At 40.9% G+C, this 25,515-nt stretch overlaps 2 protein-coding genes across 6 annotated transcripts in view; one reads left to right on the top strand and one right to left on the bottom strand.

The window, feature by feature from the left end:
• The window catches only part of FRMPD2 (FERM and PDZ domain containing 2), a 77,600-nt gene extending 70,642 nt beyond the window's left edge, over positions 1-6,958 (top strand). For 3 of the 5 annotated variants that reach the window (XM_080596965.1, XM_080596963.1, XM_080596964.1), the window contains 4 exons: positions 1,060-1,394; positions 2,663-2,878; positions 3,166-3,228; positions 4,082-6,958. In XM_080596965.1, coding sequence (XP_080453091.1) covers positions 1,060-1,394; positions 2,663-2,878; positions 3,166-3,228; positions 4,082-4,153 — 686 coding nt within the window. In that variant the 3' untranslated portion in view covers positions 4,154-6,958. The remainder of the gene's footprint in view (positions 1-1,059; positions 1,395-2,662; positions 2,879-3,165; positions 3,229-4,081) is intronic. The other 2 variants (XR_013952561.1, XR_013952562.1) reach the window with 2 other exon arrangements.
• The window catches only part of MAPK8 (mitogen-activated protein kinase 8), a 255,148-nt gene that overhangs the window by 127,997 nt on the left and 101,636 nt on the right, over positions 1-25,515 (bottom strand). Inside the window, exon 4 of the mRNA XM_080596999.1 lies at positions 12,918-13,074. The gene's annotated coding sequence lies outside the window, so the exon portion shown is untranslated. The remainder of the gene's footprint in view (positions 1-12,917; positions 13,075-25,515) is intronic.

The raw sequence follows: 25,515 nt of genomic DNA, 5'->3' as shown, positions 1-25,515 counted from the left end.
TCAGTGAACAACACTGGAAACCAGAAAACAGCTATAACACTGGGATGTAGGAGGTAAATCCCACCACAACCTTTGCTACAGAGAGCTCTACTAATAATGAAGTGTGTTAAGATTTTTCTGAGAAACGAAGAGTTGACGTAAGGATGTCTGCATTGCACAGGAAGTTATTTTCTGAAGTATCATCATCCACAAGGCAGGACTTGGTCTGGCAGGGGGGGCAGCTGTCTTGGTGCTTCCTTTTCTTTTTCTCAGAGATAGTGATCTGCTACAGTTGTGTTGGCAAGTGTAACTTGAACTATAGTAGCAGTTCTTTAAATCTACAGCTTTTGACACAGCAGAATGCTGAAAAGTACAATGGAAATCATGGAGTTATGTAGGTCTTGAAAAGATAAAAGATTCTTTCGGAAATATTTGAAAGCTGAATAACCAAACAGATCTTTCAGCTGCTCAGCTCTGATCTAAGTCAGAAACAAGTTTCATCACTTATGTGAAGTAATTTTAGAAGGAAGATTTGAATCCAAGAGCTGAATGACTGTTGTTAACAAGGATTTTCAAAACCCAATTTCCAATTTACTGCCAATTGATTCCCTGAGAGGTATCATGACAGAAGAACACTTTCTGAACCCTTGATGTCATTGTAAACTGCAGCACCAGAACAACATATGCAAAATTTGTCACAGTTACTTCTCTATATTAAAGTACAGATTCTTAAAATTTTCTTGTTTTATAACCAGCAACAATGTTCCCATGCCATACGCTCATAGCAGTGTTGAATATGCTATTTTGAATTACTGCCAATAATTCTACGGTAATTAGAAGGACTGTCAGACTGTTATGCAAGTATCTTAAGAGAAATAAAGCTGCAGTTAACCACACAATTTATCTCCAGGAATTACTATTAGGAGTGATTAATAGTAGTGCCGCCAGCCAAATGTGTTCTGAAAACCAGAGGCATACTTCACCGCTAGGGGCTGAGGTTCCCCATCTCCTAGATGCTAGGTATGGTACAGCTCCATTTCAGATCTACAGCTGAAATAGCAACTTTCTGTTTCTGTCCAGATGATAAGACACGAGTTCCTCTGGGAGAAAACAACGGCTACATTAATGCAAGTTATATTAGAATGAAAGTTGGAGAAGACGAACATTTCTATATTATAACCCAAGGGCCTTTGCCTTCCACCATGGCGGATTTCTGGCAGATGGTTTGGGAGAGTGAGTCAGATGTGATTGCCATGATGATGAAAGAAATGGAGCTAGGAAAAGTGAAATGTCATCGATACTGGCCTGAACCTCCACATGACTCCATAGACTTGGCTAACTTCCATCTCAGGCTAGACAGTTACCAGATTCTGGAATACTTCATAGTTAGAATAATAGAAATGATCAACAAGCAGGTAAGTTGAGTCTAGTTAATACTTTCATATACAAAGAAATAGATTAGTTATCTCACATGATTTAATAGTGGTATTATTGTTTATTTCTTCTGTAACATCTACTCAGTACAGTTTTAGGAATGTAAAAGTCTGAGTAACAGGAAGGAAATTAAGGTAAATGAAATACTGCTTCTTTGCTTATTGCACAAGCAATGGATCCAATATTAAAAACACTTGGGTGAGAAAGTCCAAGAGTTCGTCCTTTAATAACTACAGAGTTGCTGTGTTCAGTATTTTGCAGAATTGCTTACAGTTCTTATCAAATCAGATCAGTAAGGGCTGCCTGGGTGGGTTCATATTCTGTAACAGTGGATGGAAGGAATGATTTATAGAAGGTGGCTTTCATCCTAATATTTAAAAGGAATGATAACTTTTTTCATTTGTGAAAAGACATGAACACACATGAAACTAAAAAACGAACAACTCGTTTTTGAAGAACAAATACAGAACCCAATTGTAAGGACATGGAAACTGGGACAAGTCCACCAGTCTCACCTCCATATGAAACAAAACATTGCAGAAATTTCTGTGGGACAGACTGATTAATGGAATCATTTATACAGTCTTACTTGTGCCAGCCTAACTTAGTATCTATTTTCCTAACAAGGCAGCTGTTTATATTAAGAAAACACAATTCACCTTATGTCACTGAGTATAAAACATCGTAATTTGATATGGGTCTATCCAAAAGATGATAGGAAGATTGGCTGTTATATGAGATTGGGTTGCTATCTTGTTTCAGTGAACATGTTATTTTTGCAACATTTGTCCTGGACCAGTATCAAATTAATACAGAATCATAGATTTACTTCAGCAGAAATCCAGGCACGCATTCAAATTCTTCTAAAGGCAAAAATCTAGGTAGGCCTTTTCTATTCAGTTTAACATAGTCAATAGGAATCCACTGCCATGCGAACTGGGACTTTGGAAGGCTTCAGTCCTTACAGTTCCTGGATTCTTTTATACTGAAGATCTTCAGTTACCTAAAAAATCATACTTGCTGAAGAGTTATTGGCTGGACTCAGGTCTTTACAATGGAAGTCTTTACCAGTATAATACAATACTATATTTTTTTTTTCATTTAACTTTTTTGACATAATAAACAATAGGGAAAAAAATTGTTATTTGTATTCATTTACTTTAATTGTATTTATTTGCCTTTTTCTTGAATTTATATAGCTATATTACTAAGCTTCCAGTCAATAAGCATTTCTGGCTTTCTCTTCCAGACAGAAGAAAAGCGAATTATAAGGCATTTGCAGTTTACCACTTGGCCAGACCATAGTACTCCCAAACTGGCTGAACAGCTTGTAAAATTTATTTGCTACATGAGAAAAGCTCACAGGACAGGACCTATTGTTGCTCACTGTAGTACTGGGATTGGAAGAAGTGGAGTTTTGCTATGTGTTGAAATTCTGCTGAGCTATATAGAAAAAGATCTATGTGTAAGTATCAAACAGATCATTGTTAAATATTACAGTAAATATAAATATTACTGATATAGATGTCAACAACATATGTAGGTATCTTACTACATATGTTACTCCTGGTAGAAATTAATCCTAACAAAATGGAATAAATGCTGCTTTTGTTATTTCATAAAACAGAGATAATAACTAAAAATATACCACTTGTAGAAGAACTGAGCCCCAGCTTTCCCAACAGAACACATTCAAGTCTTTTTTCATAACTTGAACATCAATAAAATAAAAATTGTTTTCTCTTCTGATAGTTCAACATTAAGCACGTAGTGAGAGATTTGAGAGAGCAGCGTTTTGGCATGATCCAAACTAAGGTAAGTTCTCAATATTCTAACTAGGCTGTGATCTCAAAAAGCTTCCATTTGTGGTACATATCCTCATGCTTTGATAAATCTCTAGGTCAAAGCTGAATTTTAGCCCTCTCATGAGGAAAACGACAGCTTTGCATACAAATGCTGTGTATATTTAAATACAGAAGATCTGTCCCTTACTGGCTAACTGAAATTAAGAGGAAAAAAAAAAAAGGAAAAAAAAAAAGGAAAATAACCTCTACGTGTAGCTTGCAGGCACTTGAAATTCACTTCAGAGCACCAATATAGTACAGATACATTTCTTCTTTGGGCATAAAGAAAAGTGGAGCTCACCAGTGAAATGGGTGAGACTCTACCCTGCAAAACTGCAGCCTTCAGTTGAATTCTTGCAATCGCTGAGCTCTCATTGTCCTTCTACTGCTGAGCTAAACCTATCCCCGAAGTGTGTTCACACAGGAAAAGACAAAATAAGGTTAACACAACTTAGAGCAAACAGAAAGTGGGAAGAAAAGTAAGACAAGACTAGGATAAATTCTTCTTGTAGGCAAGTATTAAAGCACATGCTTCAGGAAAATGACTGAGCACATGATTAAAATTAAGCAAGTAGATAACAGCCATTGACCTCAGTGAGATTTAAGCACATGCATAAAGGTACTGCACTGAATCAAAAAGAACTCCTGAACTTTTATGAGTAATGGAACAAAAAGATTGAGGATGCTCTTAAATGCCTGAATTTCTGTATCCCTGTTACAAAGATGCTGGTGTTAAAAACAGCATGACAGCCAGTCCATCTTTTTTAGTCTAGAATTTTTGTTATATTTAATTGGATGTTTCACACTGGTGTCTCTGTATGCAGGATCAGTATCTATTCTGTTATGAATTTGTTCTGGAAGTCCTTCAGAAACTTCAAGCAATGGATTCCTGTTGACTGCAACATGTCTCTTCCCTGTTGTTATCCCCCTTGGACTCCAGGGGCCACTCAGCAATTGCTTTAAAGGAACGTCAAGCCAGCACAGACAAGTGTTATACAACATGCTCTGTCAGATTGCTCTGATTTCTAAGAAATTTAAAAACCTTGCTTAACATCCCCTTGGTAAGTCATTTAAATCTCTGCGTACAGTGTAGAGAAACAGCAAGCCACAAGTGCAACACTGCTGTTAAATTGTCATGGACACTTTGTGTGTTCTATTGAATAATATATTAATTATTAGGAAAATATTTTTGTACTGTGACAAGGGGGTAGCAGCCTTTGTAAGTAGCTTTACTATTCAGAGGCCAAGTAAAGAGATCTAAGACTCTGCTGGTGTTGCTGGAAGATTAGTTGTCCCTTACATACAGTTGTGCACTCTTGGCTTCTGGACAGCAAATCAGTATTTTTTGTAATCATGTTTTTGTGTGGAAGGACTCAATTCGGTTACCTGTGGTTGCTTGAACAATGTGGAACCATTTCCAGGCATCACTCCAGCACAGGAATTTATACCACCATCACTGGACATCTTAAATCAAGAAACTGACAGAAAAATAGGATGCCTTTAACCCTTAGCTATTTGTCTTCAAAGCAACAAGAGAGTTCTAATAACTGGACGGGATATTAATATTTTCCAGCAATATGAGCAGCTGTAGATAAGGTCAGTATTCTTCTATTCCACGTCCATGTAAAAAGGAATGCAATACAAAACCAAATGAAATGACTGTGTGTGTCTTGTGGCACACATACATTTCATCTTCCATTGAACCTTTCCATTGATTGACTATCTTGTAATTCTCACCTAGGAACTGATCAAAACTATGGGAAGTCCCATTGGTTTCTTTAAATTAGAGTAAATAACTCTCTGTACAGATTATCACTCTTGTAAAAAGTGTTTTTGCTAGTGTGAGTTTGAATTTGAGCAGAAATCTACGGTTCATGTTTGTAAGATTGTAGCTGTTTTCTATGTGAGTACTTCTAATTCCTTTATCTAGAAGGTGGTGTATATGGAAGCAGAATTTTTAGATGTGCATTGGGAGAGTAATTTTAAAACACAGGAAATTATAACTGCACTTATTTAACTGAATTGTACATATTTTAAAACTTCCCTGATTTCAGGAGATATTAAGAAGCATTTGATTATAAAATTGCAGTAGAAACAAGACAATAAAATAGCTGTTTATTTTCATTATGGATGAGAGATTTATGTTCAGAAAGAATGAGGAATTAAACAAATTAAAAGTATGGCTTTTGGAAGAAGCCATTGTAACATAATTATAATAAAGGCCCAGAGCCATGTTTTGCTTTCTGCCCTCATATAGTCTGTTGGAAGTGAGGAAAAGATATAAATGGGATTTACGATGTAAGCCAGACGCGAATTTCAAACATACTGATGGAGATCCAGAGTAACTTTAAATCAATGGAATAAACCTGGACCTATATCCGTATAAATATAAGCAGAATTTAATGTTTTGTCTTAAATTAGCTGAATTTGAGCCTTCTAAGAAGCATTACTCTCCATGCGTTCTGAATACACTATAATTATATTACATATAGAGGATTATTTGCACAATTTTCTCCAGCATCTTCAGCCAAATTTTTATTCATAATGTTATTACCTCCATTTGCTATTTGGCCTTTCATTTTGGTTTTGATTACTGTACATGTACTTCTATGCAAGATGACACTGCACACAAATGCACAATTCACTTTTTGTACCACAGCAACTTTGAAAAGCTTCTCAGTAAAAATGTTTCTGTAATTCTTGCAAAGGTGTCTTTTCTGTACTACAGAATTCTTGATTTAGAAGACAGTCTTTATGGCACTATTTGTTACTCCACATTTGTGCATCATCTTTGCAGCTGTTTGACAGAAGTGTTTCCTGTTTTACAGGGATATTAAAAAGATTTCTGAAAACACTAAATTGCATTTCAATTTCTTTTTATGAAAAAGGCATTTCGATACTAACTGCTAAACAGTAGTTATGGGAATAATAATCCTTTAGTAATGAGGGCTTGTTCTTAAACTTCCTGTAAAGGCAGGTTTTGTCATGATGGTACCTTTTGTACATAACCCTAAAGTGGGTACTACCAACTTCTGAGGTATTCTGACATATTCCATGTTCTTATCCTGTAGGAATATAATAATTCAGTGCCTTTAAACTGATACCATTGTAATGACTCCTCTAATGACATCCTCACTCGGTCTGAACTTTATTTCGGATGAGGCATACAACTTTACACAGACCTAGTCTGCTAATGCTGCTAGCAGAGTGACTCAAAGCAGAACTGCCCTTTGCTTTGTCATCTGTTATATAACAAAGAAACTTTCATCCATAGAAAATCTCAGAGCCTCTCAGACCAACTTTGAGCAGAGCTAGATAGATGCAATTCACCACATGCTGTGTGACAGGCCCTCCATCTGTCACGGTCCTGGTGTGATCCCATAGAGAGTGTCTCTCAAGCCAGAGCCTGAAAACATTTTAAGGCAACTGCAGGCTTGCAAGGGGTGATTAGTTCTGCACATCTGAAGCTAGAGGCCAGTCACCTCAGTACTAGTGCCACTCACGAGCTCAACTGACAGTCTAGACAGCAGATGAATTTTGATGAGAGAAGGACTGAAACGACATTCACAAATTCTTCCTATGTATAGACTATGTTTAGAGACATTTGGGAGAACTTGCTTTTTTTTTTTTTTTTTTTTTTTTCTTTTTTCAAACAGCTATCATATCTAGAGATGTTCATAACTAGAGAAATTCTTTATCTACGCACAGTAACATTTATCACAGAATCACAGAATTTTTTGGGGTAGAAGGGACCTTAAAGACCCGAAGCCCTGTCCAACCTGACCTTGAACACCTTCAGGGATGGGGCATCCACAACATCTCTGGGCAGCCCGTGCCAGTGCCTCACCACCCTCATAGTAGAGGATTTCTTCTGAGATCAGGACTCAGTGATACACACTCATATGTAACAAAAGAAACCATTCCTTAATGATCAGAAACAATACTGCTCTGGCCCATTTCTGATTTGATATTATTTAGCATAGAAATTGATCTGACTGGAACTTGCATACATCCTAACAACTTTTCTCTAACTGTCTTTGGGTTTGGAGTTTATGTCCTTACTGAACAACATCTGTGATGGCAAAAGATACAGGAAACGCAAATATCACTAGTACTGCAAAATAAGAACTAGGAAATACTGCCATCTATGGGCACACCATTATTGTGACAACATTAACTGCAATCAGTCGCTTGTGCCGTTGGAGCAGAGCTACTACTATATTACATAGTATGTATTCTGCTGCTGGTCCTACAGGTCCTAAAATAACGATAACGAAATACTCAGCCTCAGGGAAGTGCAGATACGTGTCTACAATTCTGACAGGATCTGTGCAAATCTAGACCAAAGCCTAAATTATGAATAAACCTGCTCTTCACCTTAAAGCAGGGGTGCTTTCGGAATGAAGCACTTTCTTCATTTACTGAAAATTATGAGTAACGGGAAATACTACTGGAGTTCTATAAGAACTGTGAATTATGTGAATTATGAAATATTCTCAGCAGCTGAATCTAATTGGGTTGGGGTTTACCTAGTATGAGATAACCCCTGTAAACTTGTTTCTTTTGTTAAGTATATTGCAAACTCATCTGCAGAATGAGGACTGGAGGTAATGTCATGTATCTCAGTGCAATGATCCTGGCCACTGTGCACTGAGGAATGTGATCTATGTACCAGTTAACCTGTGCTGTGCTGCATGTACAGCTTAATCTCAGGTCTGTGTTGTGCTGTGAATATTCCTTGGCTGTATGATAAACTTAGCCAGCTAATTGTAACAGAGAGCCTGGAGGCAGCCCCCATTTGCTATCAGTAATTATGCCACCTGCGTGTCCTTGCCTTTATCTAACAGTGCAGCAAGAAGTTCTCTTGTGAATGTCCTTTCTGTTTGGCAGTAGAAATGGAATTGTTTTCCTGTAAGAAAATCCTGTAATAGTTCAAATGACCCAAGTGGGGTAACTCTTCCATAGACCAGGTCTGCACAGCATGCTGTGCCCTGATCAGCACATAGATGCCTGTTCAATGCTGCAGAACTTGGGGTTCCCACCATCTGAACAGATGTAAGATTATCTTGACTATTCTCTCTCCTGTTATAGTGTTAGGTCTGGCATATAGCATTTTAAATGATCCTTTTCAGGGTCTGAGTGCCTTTCTTACTGGAATTATAATGGAACAGCACCTCCTGCTAAAAAACACTTAGTTACTTCTGATTGGTGTTTCTGACAGTTGTTAAATCACAAAGCTGGGATCAACATAAAGATTGCCTGCATCAGCATCAAGATTGCTTGCAAAGATGACTGACTATTATTGTAATACTACAAAGAATAGATGCCAGCTGAGATCTCTATACTGAAAAGAGACCTGGCTCTTGCGGCTTAAGCAGATTACAGCTGAGTCCACCATTAGACCAATCTTTAAATGTACAGTAGCATGTGTGATGGAAAGGGACAGCACTTTCAAAGGAATGTATAACAGTAAAGTATGATTTGCACATAATTTTGTACTGATGTAACTCTGTAGGTATAGAAATAAGATTGTGAAGTCTGATCAGTGTTCTGTAGTGCCATATAGGTATCATTGGCCTTACTTTGGTCACTTACTTAATGCACACCAGTAATAATAGAACCTCATACTTTATTCAGGCTTCTTTGGACCCAAAAGCATAGAACGAATACCAGAGAATCACAGATCCACAAAACCACAGAATAGTTGAGGTAGAAGGACCTCCAGAGAGCATCCAGTATAAACTTCCCAGCTCAAAGCAGTGTTATCTAGAGCTCAGGAAAGTAATCCAATTGGGCTTTGAGTATCTCCAAGGATGGAGACTCCATGACCTGTCTTGGCAACCTGTTCTGGTTTTTGACAACCCTTAGAGTAAAAAGGTTTTTCCTTATGTTTAAGTGGAATTGCCTGTATTTTAAGTAGCGCCCTTGCATCTTGTCCTGTCACTGGATACCACCACCAAGAGTCTGGTTTCATCTTTTTACTCCCTCCCATACCAAGAACTTGGTACATATTGATAAAGCCCCCCTGAGCCTTCTCTTCTCCAGGCTAATATCAGCCACAGGTCTCTCAGCTTCTCCTTTTATGACAGATATTCCGATTTCTTAATCATCTCAGTGGCCTTAATAGGCCAATACTGACTCAGAGAGGATGAGATTCCATACAACCACTGCATCTCTACTGAAATCATGAGTGCCATGCTTTGGTGCCTATCAGCAAGAGAGGGTTACTGTTTTAACATCTCTTATGCGCTAATCAAGGCCTCAGAAGCTAAGATTGGAGTTTAAGAGGAGATGCAGAGACTGGAGTACCTCTTAGATATCAGTTTTCAGTTGTCAGTGACTGGCTCTACTTTCCAGCTCATCTTGACTCTTTGGTGTCTTTTCTTTGTAGCAGAGCTCTGTAGGTAGCTCCCTCCAGCAGGAAGTAGAATTCATTCAGAATTCATTGCCCCTTCTGCACAGCACCAGATACATATGCATGCCTGGGGGACAGTGAGCTTTTTGAGACCCTACTCTGAATTTTACAGCTATTTAGCTTGCTCATTAAACCATTTAAAAACAAAAAACAAAACCCAGCTAAAATGCCCTAGAGCAGCACACCCCCAACCAGGCGGCTGTCACAATGGGGACTATACAGCAGCTGTCCAGCACCCCAGCTCATTACACAACCTAGCAATTAACCAAAGTTGCCTACGCTCCCTCCCCTCCCTGCATTTGTTCTCTTGAGAGATGACAATTCCTTCTCCTCCTTCCTGTTCAGCCCCCTTGGAAAGGGGCCCTTGTGACTGTAAGCTTTCCTTTCCCAACACACTGCTGCAAAAAAGCTCTTAACTATTGCCCTCACCACTTCCTTCATGGTTGAAGTAGATTTAGCCCAGGCAAAGCACCAGCTGCAATACCCCTTGGTCAATTCAGTGCACCTAGCAATAGTTCCCAAGGCAGAAATGACGTGCTGTGAGCTTGCTTAATGCCAGCATCCTTGGATGCGTGACAAAGACACTATGGAAAATAATGAACATTAGGGAAATGTAGCTATAGCAACACTAGTAGCCATAAAGCAAATCCCCACCATGAGTGCTGGGAAATTGCTGTTATTGTATACATAATGGTGCTGATAAAGCAGGAACTTGGGCTATGGCATCAGGAGAGATGCCTGGCCTGCAGCATGCCACAACTAGCATTACACACAAAAGCATACCTATAGCAGGCAGAAACTTAGACTACACACTCTTGGAAATGCTGGGTGAAACAGCAGATCCAAAATTGATTATTTGCAATGAAATCCCAAACTTCACTCAGCTGGCTCCAGGTTTTACTGTAAGTTTAGTGCCAGGTCATCAAAGGAACCATCTATAGATAACAGTCACCATGATCAGGAGGTTGCCATTGCTTCAGAGGCAAGAACTGAACCTTGGTCTGTCACTAAACATTACTGCCCCCAGCTTGCTCACTTTCTCCACTGAAACCAGGCAAAACTTGTATTTGTGTACTCACCAGAAACATAGGCAGTGCTTTCTGACTTTTGCTGGTATCCTAAGCTGAAATAATTGAGTTACTCCTGAGGAATTTTGACTTTCAGGAGATAAAATAAAAAGCTTTTTTGTTAACTCGGAATAGCACTACACATATTGCTCCAGACCTTCTGGGTTCCTCTCTTTACCATGTTTATAATTCATGGTAAGACAAGTTCCTTAACAGTATCATGCCTCATTTTCATTGTCTAATGTTTTTCCATCTTAGAGGATGTACATGAATCGTGGGCAATGCTTGCAAAATGTCAAGGAAGTATTCTGGGAAAAGTTGATACAAAGCACAAAATATTCTTCATGCTTGCACTCTTCAGTTACTGCACATTCCCCTTCATTACTCTATGTGAGTTAGGGTTTATGTAGCAAACATCTGTCTGTTATAAGGAAATTTGTGATACTTTGTTAAAGGAAATAGGTATTTGACATGACTATGAATTATTTCTGTTGCATGTACCTGTCCCCTGGAAAGAGTAGGATTCTGCTAATGTATCATTTGAACAGCAAGTGGGAACAAAGTGGTTATTTCACAGCTAGAAAGTCCATTAGTATCACCTAACTTGAGCCACTTACCACAGACTGAGCATCATTCATTTCACTTGACAGCAATTTTAGATCTAAATTTTAGAACTAAAACTGTTCCTATAATCAAAATCCAGGCAAAGTCTGGGTTGCCAGCAGCAGTGGGATGACCACACCTCTCAGCTCAGTACAAATGCTCAACGCCTTCACAGCAACATTGCTCTAGGCAACAGCAGTTCTCTCCAGAGCAGTCCATGCCAGCTCCTGCTGAGATATTCATCTCATGGACACTTTGCCACCTACTCCTCATCTCATCAATATTCACTTAGATCCCTGGCTAAAAGTGTGGGTGGCTGCTGTGTTATGTTCTTCTGCCAGAATTTGTCAGTATCTCAAAAGGCCAGGTTAAATTTTCTGAGGACTCCTCCTGGGGACTTACATAATACCGGTTTGAGCTCTATCAAAGCATCTGCTGAAACTAAATTACCTCCCTGGAGTACTGAGAAGGACACAGAATAAGCCTGGAGCACCACCACCACCAAGTAAATGTGTTAAAAAGTATCCATTGAACAAAACTTTCCACCCTTCCCTTTTGTCAACAGTTCTCTCTTAGTTGTTTGGTTAACAGGGCAATATGTTCACACACCTGCCACCACCACTGTCCCATTACCATTTCTGATAGTGCACTTTGGCTTCTCTTTTGCTGTAAAGTCCTTGAGAGATCCAAAGTGCAGCTGTGCAATCTCCAGGTGGTCCAGATCGCACTGATGAAAGGCCTGTTGCCTAGCTGCAGTGATTACAGCCTTGGGCAGGAAAGACAAACTTTTAGCAAGGCTTCTGCTCTCCATAGCTTCTGTCTGAGGTCCTTAAGTGGACTTAACAGGTTATCACTGTTTCTTAATAGTACCATGAACACCTCGATATCAGCAAAACTCCCATTTCCTCCACTGTTGGTCAGAAAAACTAAAATAATGGGCTTACCCAATGCTAAACTCTAAAGACACTATATTGTTACATTAAAAGCTTAAGGCCTGTCCAAGTAGCTTTAAGCTCATGCTGTGTGCTCACTGTGCCCATGCCTAACACCCGTTACCTAAACTAGCTCGCAGGAAAGGCCCCATCTGTGTGTAGGTGTGTGTTTGTGCGAACACAAAGCTAGGGCTAGCAGAATACTAGGAGAAAGGATGCTGACAATGATCTGTCAGAAGAGAAAATCACCCTGTGAGGATGTGCGTGATGGGCCCACTGGAGTGAATTAGGTCACCTAGCGCTGTCATAAACAATAGGGCCATAGCTCATACAATGGATGGCAAACAGCCTCCCTTAGGAGGTCCTCATACAATTGGCTCTGCTAATAAGGTTACCAGCAGTGATATTACATTTCATGGCATCACTGCAGAAATGAGCTGGCATGGGAAGAGAGGCAGAGATCTGAGCTGAAGGCAGGCAACCTAAAGCCTTAGAGTGAAAATCTTTCCCCCAAGTAGCTAAGAGGAGATCTGCTTTGGACTTGATACATGAAAAACTGCTTTGTCCTCTAGCCTAACTCTTTTTTACTGAAGGATGAAATGGTAAATAGGCTCAGCAATAGGCTGTGATTGTTCAAACTTACCAGTGACTTTAAGGCCCCAGTTCAGGATTCTTTCAGCGGGCTTGAGTTTCAGGAAGAACTCTGTATGCACATGCTGGATTATCAGTAGGATCTGGATCTGTAGCATAGCCTTCACAGTTTTTGCTTCTGAAAACTTTGACCATCATTTTACAAAACCCTAAAAAGGGATGAAGGAGAAAAGGAGATATTGATTAATAACAGTTCACACTCTTTTCCCTTTATCACAAACCTCATGAAACCCTTGGCAAATGCAGGCAATCCTTTGACTTTCAGTCTTTCAATAAATGTACTGTTTTGACATCTAAAAAACACTGGAAGAAAATTTTGTCTTTGTTGGTTATTACATGGTTCATCTTGTGAAACTGCAAGAATGCTGTACACAACTAGATCCAAAAAGTGCACTTGCGAAAAATAAGAGAGCAAAAGCAATATTTTTTATCTTTCTGAGGTTAGAAAGATCTGGAAAAAATGGGAAGATTTACTCACATGCATCTACATACAGATCCAATAGGATAACTCATCCAAACTTTAGTCAACATATCTCTACTTTCCTTATAAGACTTAGCCTGAATTTAACATTGTCTTCACTACCCCTGCCATCACTCCCTTCAGGAGTTTCAAGCTCTTGGATATCTAAATTATACAGTGTTCTGTATGCATCATTACAGCATTATGTTTTGATTTTGTACTCTTCTGATTCTGCACATAAAATCATAAATTTTTTTTAATAAATCGCAATTTCTCATGGCTGTGGCCTATCAGTTCTTTGTGTAAATATTTTTAAAGCTAGCTTATAAATTACTTGAGAGAGAGGGACACTGCACATTTCTTTTGAAAAATCCATTTTTGGTATTAATAAACTTTTTTGTACTAAAAACAATACTTCATCAAAACCTGTAAAAAAATTCTGCCCTTGATTTTTTTCACTGGAAAACTGAAAAACCAAAGTTTCAAAGTTTCATCTCCTTTAAGTTAGATATATATATATATATATATATTATTTTTTTTTCCTCATAGCTTCAGTCCTGGGAGAATTCCCATCTTGCAAAAAGCTCACAGTGTAGAGAGGGTTGGTGGCAGATGGAAGCTAAAGGCCTGTAATCCTTCCAGTTCCCACCAGATGTCACCAGGCTCTCAAGGATCTCTGGAGCTGGGGCAGTAGAAGCCTCCTGCCTAAGTGCCAGGGTTTTTCTCTGTCAAAGAGAGCGGAGCGAAGCGGCTAACCTAAGGAGCTGAGGACAGAGCCGTTCTTTGTGTCAGTGGATGAAACACTGCCGAATCGATACAGAGCCAAAGCTGCTATGATCTCACTGCTGCCGGGTAGTTTAATCCAAATGGAGTCAATCTCCTTCCACCTCCTGCTAGGGAACGAACGCTACCTTTTCAGTTCTTCTCTCCTCTACCTGAAGCACCTGGCAGAGCAGGCAGGGGTACAATAACGCGCACGGGAAGGAAGTTTGTGTCACTGCTTTACAGGCTAGAGACGATGTGGGCTGCCCAAAACTGCACAGGGAGTCATGAGCTAAGCTGAGCCCTGAAGCCAGCTTTCCATACCCATCGTGCAGAACTCCTGCCAGTAAGCATCCCGCTTTGCAAGGCACTGCTTCTCTTCTGGGCTCTACTGAGCGCTCAGCACTGTGGTCTCTTGCACAGCATAAATGCCTGAGGTCTCACTACTCAAATATGTGTTCCCCAAGAATAAGCCAGCTTGCCAAGAGGCTCTCCTCAATGCATCCCAGTTGGCAGAATAGCACTCTTAAAACTCTGCCATCAGAGGAAATGTTCAGTCTCAAAGAGATTAGATGCGCAGACTAAATAGGATGAATAGAAGTTGACAAATATCCAAGATGTATGTTTGAGAATGAAGAGGCTGTACTGGAAATGAATGGATTTTAATGAGAGAAGGGAAGGAAATTCAGCATGAATTGCAGGCATCTATTGTCCTGAAAGGGCATTGTTCCCCATGGCCCCAGAACAGACACAAAAGCCACACATTCCACGAGGTATTGTTGGGACTGGCTTGACAATGGCAGCTTGGGCTTGTATGGTACCTTTCATGGAGGGCCTCAAATCATTTCACTCCTGAGAGGCTGGTAGCATTATTCCTGCCTTTTCACAGACGCTGAAGTACACACTGAGACAAAATGACTTGGCCTCATGGTGAACAACTCCCAGAGCTGGGAAAGTGAATCCTGATCAGTATAAATGAACCCCTGGCCTAGTGCCTTGTTTCTGTAACCTCACTCCTGGGGAAGCAAGGCCGTTGGTCGCTATTGCGCCAGCACTCGCAAATGACACTGTAATGAGGAGCTCCTTGTCCATAAGTGCAGCAAAGCCTGTTTGCCTTGGGAATGGTGCGCACATCGCTGCATGCAGCATGCACAGCAGCCAAGGGCATGCAGAAGAACGAACACAGTTTGGGCTTACTCTTTGGTGCCCAGACAAGCTGACAGCAGTCACAACCGAGCAATAAATCTTATTTGCCAGCACTGTGACTCATCAGGTAATCCTGGCCTTGTCTCCTGTCCACTGCAGCTATCAGTGTCACATTCTCCTCCTGGCCCACCAACACCTGCATCCACGCTAGAATCAGAATCCCCTCACTGTTAAGGTGGGAGTTGCCTCCAAGAGGTGTGGGCATCTGTTTAAAGTAGTTCAGGACTGCAGTCTGAGCACACACAAACCATGCACTGCTCCATGATTGTAGTGGTCCCAATTCTGCTTCCCAAGGAGAAGAGGGGAATTTTGATCCCAGCCTGGAGTTTCTCTCTACCATTTTTCCCTGCATCACCAACGTGATCTATACTGTCATCACAAGTTCCTTCTCTTCTCCTGGAAACTTCTTTCTGCCTCCACCTGGATCAATGACAGTATCAGAGCATTTCTACTGTTTCATCTTCTGACAGAATAACCATAAACATTTCTCTTCCTGCCATAAACACCTTGCTTTGACACAAGTACACAGGAACACCTATCATTTAAAAGGCAAGGTAGACACTGTAACCCCTCTCTTTCTGGTACACAGTCAAATCACCCTTTCCCCCTTCCATCAGCACGTCATACCCATCCACGACAAACCTTCTGTGCATGCACACGAATAAGAAGTGATGATGGGAACTGCTACCTCAGAAGCACAAACCTCTGCTGCTTACAGAACGCTGCTTCTCTCCTCTACAGACATGATCACAGCTGACACACTGAATTTGCTCACTCGCCAGCCAGCCTCGTTCAGTTCGTGATGCAGAACATGCTGCTGAATCTCCACTGCTTCCTTCCAGTACCCAAGCTACCTAGATTTAGTAATTCTGTTATCTAGCAGCTCTTTTGCACCTACCTGAGTTATAACCACGTCCATGACTGCAATGGATATGTAAACTTGAAGGGCCATCTGAACATTTTGCCTATTAATTGTTTTGTCATTAGTGGGAAATTTTCCACCTTCAGGGCTACCTACTTTATCTTTGGAGGGAATTCAAGCTATAAAGTCAAAGGGTAGCAGGACTCTGATCCACTGAACACTTGCTTCTAATCTAAAAAGTCTGCATTTTAGTTCTGTTTTCTTAATCCACTTGTCTGCCTAGGATTGTCCTATTTCTCATTTGTTAATTACAGCTGGCCATTTTTTTTCCAATTAAAAAATAGAAGAAGGGGAAAGAATTTTTAAAAAATCAACAATGAATTTCAAAATGTATCTGAAAAGCCAAAACCTCTTTGGTTTCCCGAAATCTAGACAAAGCTGCAGAGGCCCCCAGGAAGAATTCTTGTTTTCAAGTAGTTCAATAAGCAATTTGAGCCAGGGATTATTTTAATTCTTCTCTAAAAAAGATCCCTTAGAGGGCAACTAATCTTGAATGGTTCTGCCACAGTAAAACATTAACAGAAAGAAATCTATTTCACACATCACTGCTATGTCATGCTCCCAGAAATAGGTGCACCTACCATGGCTCAGGTTTAGTAACTTTGATCCTGCTGTCAAGAGGCAGCCCTGCCTGGCCCTACAACAAAGAAAAACAGCATAGAGCATCCTGAGAAAGCACAGGAAGATATCTGACTCCTTAATTGCATCAAAGGTTCTTGCTTGCTTGTGTGTTCTTTGACTAAGGAAGCTGATCATAGAAATCTCCCTACAGTGAAAGGCTGTGGTTTCCCCCAGTCATGCAGTCCCTACAGGGATGTTTGCATTCCAGCATGAGTTTAAAAAATTGCTAATGGAAAATACTTCCACACCCAGTGGCTAATTACTTTCTCCCTCAGAAGTAAAATCTTGTTTTTGTTATAAATGCACTACCTTTTAACTGTCAGTTTCAGGAGATGGCAGAAGGGGCTACAAGGGACAAAGGAGATCCTATAAGACCTATAAGTACTGCTACTATAGCACTGCTCTTATTGTGTTTTTGCCTGTTAGACCCTGGTTTTAAGTAACTGATAACTAGTGCGTAAAACCTAACTTGGTTTCTTGTTGATTCATGTCAGAATATGACAATTTTTTTGGTGATAATTCCCTGAACTTCTGTTTTCTATAAGGCTTAGTGTTGCTAGCATCAAATGCTTGAAAATGAGAGGCCTCAGAACTGTAACGTTCATTTAAAAATTAGTATTTATTTTCCAGCGAGGTGTTCAGTTGGCGATACAGATGTTTTAGACAGCATGTTCAGACTTTCTTCCTCAATCACCAGCATGGCTTACTTCATAAGCACATAACTCCAGGAGCTGGGTTTTTAAAGAGAAAAACAAGTGTTGTAGGACTTTCCTTTAAAGCACAAGAGTGATGCTGACAGTTCCTATGTGTTTCCAAATGGAACTGCGCATAGGTCAAGGTTTGCAGCAATGTTTCTTGCTGGCAGACAAAAGTTCAGAGGAATCTGCTCTGTGCCCTGCCCTTCTCACCATCCCCAAAAAAGGAATAAATAGAAATATGAATGGTGATTGCATCTTTACAAGGAAAAAAACAGTTTAGCAGGCAGGAAAGAATCCGTGGTGTCCTTCAGAAGGCTCCATAAATTGGATAATGAGGTGCTCTGTGGGGCACACATTCTCCAGTTCTGACATGGCAGTTGGGACCACAAAAACTGACCTGAACAAAACAGCCTGGAGAGTCAAATCCCCCCATTCATATGCACAGTTTAAAGGTGAACTGCAATACACATTTTAGGAAAACAACACTACTCTGTTCCTCATTCCCCCTCTGGACTTTGAGATGTTTAAAAGCCAGACTCCTACGGACCACACCTCTGTCACGATTTTAGATCTGCTGCCTCTTCCAGCACAAAAGAAAGCATACTGAACTCCGTCAGGCCGCCCATCTTCCCTGAAAGAGGATCACTCCAACAGGGACATCTGGCAAACTCAAAGTAACTGCACAGGGCTGGGAGTGAAGGCAACGCTGAGAAATTAAGTCATTTGGTTCCTAAGCACAGCTGGCCTCCTCCGTGTCCCCAAGAGCTTGGGGGAGGGATCGAAGTTACTTGTTTCAAACTGTCCTTATTAACTAGACATTTCACTTAAATTGTACTTAGCACCTGCCTCCAATTACCTGGCTTCAAGGCCCATGCATGACAGAAGCTGGAGCTCTGATTAAATCCATGCTTGGTACCAGTGAGCCATTAAGCCAAATCAAGGCTCGCCGCTCCTTTGAAGGAGATCATTTGTCTTCATTAGAAGTGGCCATCCTTGATTGCCCTGACAGGAGCATCTCCCTGCAAGATAATAAAGCCTGTTATTGTTGAGAGGTAAAATAATGTATTGCAGGTCTCTGGAGAGTGATTTGTATTTATTAATGTTCTCACAAATTACTGTACCCTGATTAACATGTGACGGTGACAGGCAGCAGGGGTGTGCTGCTCACCACAGCCATCGTGCAGGCCACTGTCTCTCCTCAGGTGACGAGACAGCAACAAGGGAGCTGCCTCCTGCCCTTTATTCATGCCTTAGGTCTGTCAGGGCACAATGGACAGGGACAGCCAGGTTGTGAAAACCTGACTAATCACATCTCTGACTAGGTCTGAATCTTCGATCCAGATATGGAAGACTAAATAAAAGCACCTTTTTTGCTAGTAGTAACACTCCATATTCTGACTGCTGTGAACCAGCATCATTTATTTCTTACACACAGATTTGAAGAGTTTCATACTACTTCAGAGATGGGGAAGCAGAAGAAGAGAAAAGTAAACTGACTTTCTCAGGATCACCTGGGAAGCCAGGAAAAAAAGCCAGGTGCAGAATTCAGGTCTTTTGAACCCACCATTTGGTACATTGAAAACTGTACAAATACCACTGCGCTTTCTTTTGTGACAATCAAAATCCAACTTGAATCAGTGTAACTTGTTCCTCCACAATGCTATCATAAGCAAACCATCTCCAGAGGCCTGGTGAATGGATGAGGGAAAGCATACGGGAAATTTAAAGCGGATAAATAATTGCAATACCTACTACAGTGGGTCAGTTTAGCCAACCTTGGGGTTCCAGTTCTAGATCTCTTTCATTCAGCTCCTGCAATCCAGAGGTTCTAGTCTGGGACAACAGCCAGTTCTGGCTAAAATAAGCTCCCTCTGTATCCTGGCCTTAAGGTAATTCTTAGCATGCCACTCGGCCAGTTCATTTTCTGAGGGAACGCAGTATCAGACAAACAAATCGCGGTGCCCTAGATCAGAAATCAGGAATGTCTCCGAATAGCTGCTCTCATCTATACTACTGAACTCCCCCTGGTTCAGCAGAACTCAAGCAGGGAGGTTTGATCCTGTCCATTGTAAATGAAAGAAGTTGAAAGAAGGCAGAAACTCAGAATAAACTCAAAGGAGATATTCCATTGAAGATTTAGGGTGTCGCAAGCTCCTGTTCTTTCCTCTAAATTTCCATGACAGAGTTGTCTAGGATCGTGTTAGCAGCTTTCCCTAAATCCAGAACCAAACTGAGCTGCTGATACAATGACAGAGGCTCACAAAAGCCATGAACAGATTTATGTTTTGAATGCTCTAAAGCAGAGACAGGATTTTTCCAAGCAGACAAGCTTCATAGCCAGTTAAGGAGGCAGTAGAAGGTAACCTTTGTCAGGCAAATGCAGCTATGTCCATGGGATGAGAAGAGACCAGTATCCTCCAAATAAGCACAGCCAGTAACATTGAACAGCATGTGAGCATTCTGGCCATGCAATACACATTTCCAGTCTGGTCATAGTACCCATCCTGCCATGGGATAGGACTTTCTACTGGACCCATCGCATGCCTGTCCCTGAGATATTCTTTTGGTCTATAATAGAAGGAAGCTCTTGGCTGCCAGAACAATTTCTTTACTTTGTCTCAGCTCTGCCTCCACAGCTGAGAGATGCCTGAGAAAGACAGAAGTAGAGGCTGGCAGGCCAGATAAACTGCTCTTTCAGACCGAAGCTCCATCATGTTCTACACTTTGGGTCTCTTTGATTTTGGCATGTCTTCTCACTTCTTCAAATACACACATAGTCATTTGTTTAGAATTGATTTGCTACTGACATTAGCCAGATGAAGAAGCAGTGACCTTCAAATTCTTCAAATGTCTCTTTAAAACTCTCTTCCACAAAGATCTCTACCAAACATTGGGCAATGTTTAGACAGCTGAAATGTCCTCACACTTGTTATAAGTACCCCACTGTGTCAGTTCACAGAGTCTGAATTTGCTACAGCCATCCCTTCTGAGCATCACTCCAACTCATTAAGCCTAGCAGCTCAGAAGCTTTTATTTCTGGTGCTCAAATTGCCTGTCACACTGGCCACAAAAATAGGCAGCACTCTAACTACTGTTTATCACACAGATCCTTATTGTTTAATGCTCACCTTGTACATCTTCCCATGTGTTTCACTTAACTCCTGCTTCACAACTGATACACTGATGCCTTATTGAACTACTTGCTCCATTTCCAGTGGAAAAGTTTCATTACTGTCTACTGACTACAGCAAAGTAACACCTAAAAACTATTTGGGGGGAAAATCTTTTATTGCAATGACAACTTTAAAATTAATGAGTTTTGTCTTGATGATATCTATTAATTCATCTACCTGATGCACCACATACATGTGTTTGGGTGAACAGATACACAAAATAGTTTAAATGTGTTTACATATAAAGTATGTTTATTGTTCTGCAGTGACATTTTCTATAATTCTCTTTGTGAATTTTTGAAATGTAACCTTGGTACCACCTAGCAATCCAGGCCACTAAGCCCAGTTCCATCACAAAACACATTCTTCCACTCTAAATATGAGCAGCAGAAGTGATAAGGGAAGGCATAGCTGAACACATATGCTGAAAAGAATACAGAGTGCATTTTCATCACACATTTTACTCTGTCATCTGAGATCTTTGACCCAAGAGAGTCAGACAGCTGACAGGTCAGCAAGACGAAAGAAAAGTTTGACTCACTCCCCTGTAGGCTGTCAATGCCTACTGAAGAACAAGCCCTCTGCTCTCACGAGCTGCTTGACTTCCTCATAATTCCTCCTGTGCAAAGTAAAGCTTGTCATCTCTCTTAATATATGGCTGAGAACATCAGAACACCACTGATCAGAATCTGGGTGATCTGGCAGAGGCACATTCCTCACGATGTAACAGCCCGGTGGCTTTGATCGCAGCTCTGTCAATGAAAATGGGGGAGTGCTGCGTATCCTGCGAGCCCCCCCGCACCACTGAATTCTGGATTTCTCTCCTCTGACCTTGAAATCTTTAATTAGACCATTACATCAACCCTCTGTCATTTCCTCTCAGTCCAAGAATCCTTTGGTATCCTGCCCTGTTATTTGCAAGGCAAATATGAATAAGGGTCTTGATGATTAGATACATAGTGCAGAAAACAGATGTGAGGGGCTGCAAAGTGTATACATTATGAATAGTATTACAGTAACATCCTTAATCCCTTAATGAGAGCACTTTGTCAGGGGAAGGAAAAATAGACTGAGGGATTTTGCCACTGTATACAGAAGCCCAAAGAATGCTCTTAAACTAACAAACAGAACCAATGTCATGACACATTCTTACTTTTTTTTTCTTCTTACTTCTTATCTTCACACTCCATGAAACTTGCACTGTTTTCAGAAATACCATTTTTATTTTCATGCAAGGGTCCTCTTTCATATATTAATACATTTTGTCTGTGACTTTAGCAGCAACATATAGGGATAGCTGTAAATTGAAAGACCACTGAGAACAGTCAAATCCTACACACTTTGCTTGAGCATTTGGGGCAATACTTTTCATGATCTGCTCACAGAAGTTGCCGTGAGCTGGCCTAGTTCTGTGTTTGGAAAGCCCTCGTGCTGCATAGATCTGCTTGGAAATGGTTGCACGTGCCCAGGAACAAAGAACTTGCATCCCAAGGAGCTGATGGCTTGACACAACCGTACTTCCCAGAGCTCTGGGGAATGCCTGATCATCCTGCAACACATCTAGGCCAGGGCGCAGGCCTGATTCCTGCCTGTGATCAGAAGCAGCATGCAAGAGGCTTGTCTTGTGGTATTACTGCAGTTCTGCCTCCAGTCCCAGATGGAAACCAGACATAGAACAAAATCATATTCCAACAGCTGACACACTCCAAAGGTTTGGGTTATATTTGGTACTGAAATGGTGGGAGGAAAGTTGGGAGAGAGGAGGAGGGCTGGCAAAGAATTTTTTCCCTGTTCCCAGCTAGACTTGGGTTATGAGAAAATGTTTGCTTTCTTTTTTTCCTTTCTTGTCTAAGTTGTACACTTAACAGAATTTAGCACCACTGCTGTCCATGGCTGTTTGCCTATACTCACTCTTCCCCTGGTATTACCTGGGGAATCATCAAAGTCTTCTCTCCTCACAGGCAGCAGCAGCTGCCAGAGATGGATACAGATGCCTAGGAGAGCAGGATAAATCCCCTTCCTGATTTCACTTACATAAATTCAGAGGGACTCTGGACTTACTCTAGATTGTTCCACAGTATGTCAGATCTGAATCTGGTTTACTTTCTATGATTGCACTGTGATGGGCTGAAAGGTTGAGTAAACAATGAAAAGTTGTGAGTAGCTGCAGAACACAGCATTCTTATGGGGATGGTGTTTCGGTAGGACTTCGGCTTCATGCTCAGAGGTGTGGACACGTGACACGCTGCTGGATAAAAGATGCAAAAACGTTGGAGGAAAGAAACAGGTAGCTTTTTGTGTACCAAGCTAATATCACAAGTCAGCATACTGATGTATGCAATTGTTCAGAACAATTCAGGGGCTGAATAAAGTGCTTACAGTTCCTTGAACTCTCATAGCAGAGTTATCATCAGCCCTCTCCACACAAGTGTATAAGGCCAGGCATGGAAAAGATGAAGAGCTCTGTCTCCACAGCACGTTGCCCAGCATGATGGTTCTGGCACAAGAGGAAAACCAGCTACCCAGAAAAGAACGGTTGGTAAACTGTAACAACAAAATGCACAGCCACCATTCCCCCTTTGAGTGACAATCTGCTGCCAGCCTTGGCCTCTACAGCTTTGTGCGGCACCACTTCTAAACCATATTGCAACCTGCCAGCCCTCATCTTATGTGGAAAGGGTTGGGTAAAAATTGGGAAAGCATCTAAGAAAGTACCTGTCTGTCTAGATCACAACCAAACCATCTTATCTGAACTTGTGAACACAGGACTGTTAGGGCCACCCAGACCATCACAGCCCATCCTCCACGGCTGTAAACAACCAAGGAACAACTGAGCTGGCGATATGGGCAGGCTCTTTTGCGCGATTTCCAGGACTTCCAGCATCTGGCTGGGCTGGAAAGCCCCAGCCTGTGCTGTGGAGCATTAGCACAGTACTTCCATTTCAGACTCCAGCTGGAACGAAGGGCAACAGAGACAGCCATGAAAAAGAAGCACTATTAACAAAAAAAGGACCCTTTGAACCAAGCTTTTCCAAGCTGCCAGGAAGAGCCACAGAATCCAGTTGAGAACTGAAAATCCTGGAGTCTGCATCCATTTGGATGAAATGCTGGCAGGTACATTGCCGTGTGATGGCATTATCAGGGAAAGGCACTAATATTTGTTATTTTTTCCTTCTTCATATGAAAAGGTTTCTAGAATTCTCTGCTATGTGCATTATTGTATCTGCTACCACAACCATTACTCACTTTCACTGAGCAAACTGCCTCCCATCAGGATTGGGACTCCATTTGTGATGGGTGCTGTGCAGTCCCTGCCTTCTAAAATTAAGATAAAGATATGAAACATTTTGAGGGATCTGATCCTATAGGTGTTTCCACTGGAGATATCCAATACCAAAACCCTGGTTCCAAACACCTTTTAAGTTTATAGTAAAATTATCTTCCTCTTTCCTCATTTTTAAGTACAACCAGAAAAAAAAAAGGGGGGGGGAAAAAAAAAGGAAAAAACATAAACATTTAAGTCACACCGAGCAGGTGACTTAGGTCAGTCTTGCATCACTCAGCATACCCATTCTTGTTGCTACCAGAGAGATGCAAATTAGTACACTAAGAGACAGTTCAGGTCTTCTTTGTGAAGGCTTCAGTATCTCCATTCCCTATTCTCCCAGACATACAAGTCTTCAGAGGTGAGTATTATAAACCTCATATCCCAGAAGTTCAAGCCTGAGATTTCAATGATGCCTATATTCCATTAGCGTTTTAGTGAACTCCAGGAAATTGCCAGTCCTTAGCACTGTCCAGATGAGAAAAAGAAACAAAAAGCCAGCGCAGCCATTTGTACGATTTTACATATCATGAGAAATGAACCATTCCTAAAGGATTTCCTACATGTTTTATACAGTCAGTATACTCTAAGTAGTGCCTGGTCATATATTTTGAAATGCAGGAACCAGTGTTTTCTTTATATTATTTAACTCCAGATGAAGATCTGGCCTTTTTTTAATTTTCTTTCCTCACTATGCTGAATCCATTCACCATATGTATCTAAAATGTAATTGTAAAAGAGTCTCCTTCTATTCTAGTTAAAAGAGGATTTACAAATCTAAGAGTAGGAGGCCTTTCTTACCTGTGGTATTCAAAATTCTTCCCCCTTTGGTCTTCCTCCAGTTTGTTTCAAATGGCATGCGGGAATAAACAGGCCTTAGCCAGTCAGCCCCATTTCACGGCTTTGATCAGTTTGTAAATGAACTTCAAGACAGCTAATCAATCTCCAAGTGGGGAAGCTCAGCATCACCAATGATGAATGCCTATATTTTGTGACAAGGTCTATTTCCATCTGTGCTGAGACTTCCTAACAGCACACATGTGGCAACTTGTGCACCGCTGCATAATGAATTGGATTGTAGAAATTGAAAAGCTCCTTCTATATACAGAGTGGGCACAATGCCAGACCTGGGATGAGGAAAGGTGCCAAGTTTCCAGAATCTTGTCAGAATTTACTGCTAATAAGACAGAAAATGTGCACACTTATACATATATATGTGCGCAAGTATATAAAACACACTCTGCACTTTCTCACTTTTATTGATAGTGGCCAAACTCAGGACAGTTAATTCCTATCTAAATCTACTTTTCAGGGGGAGGAGGGATGAAGTCTCTTCATTCTCTTCCACAGCCTTGTATTCCACAGAAGTGGGTCGATAGCACCTGCTTCCAAATCCTACAAAGCAGTCGTGGCATTATACACA

Source organism: Anser brachyrhynchus, assembly GCF_964034855.1.
Source record: "Anser brachyrhynchus genome assembly, chromosome: 6".
Taxonomy (NCBI): domain Eukaryota; kingdom Metazoa; phylum Chordata; class Aves; order Anseriformes; family Anatidae; genus Anser; species Anser brachyrhynchus.
This window is presented reverse-complemented; position numbering and strand designations above follow the sequence as displayed.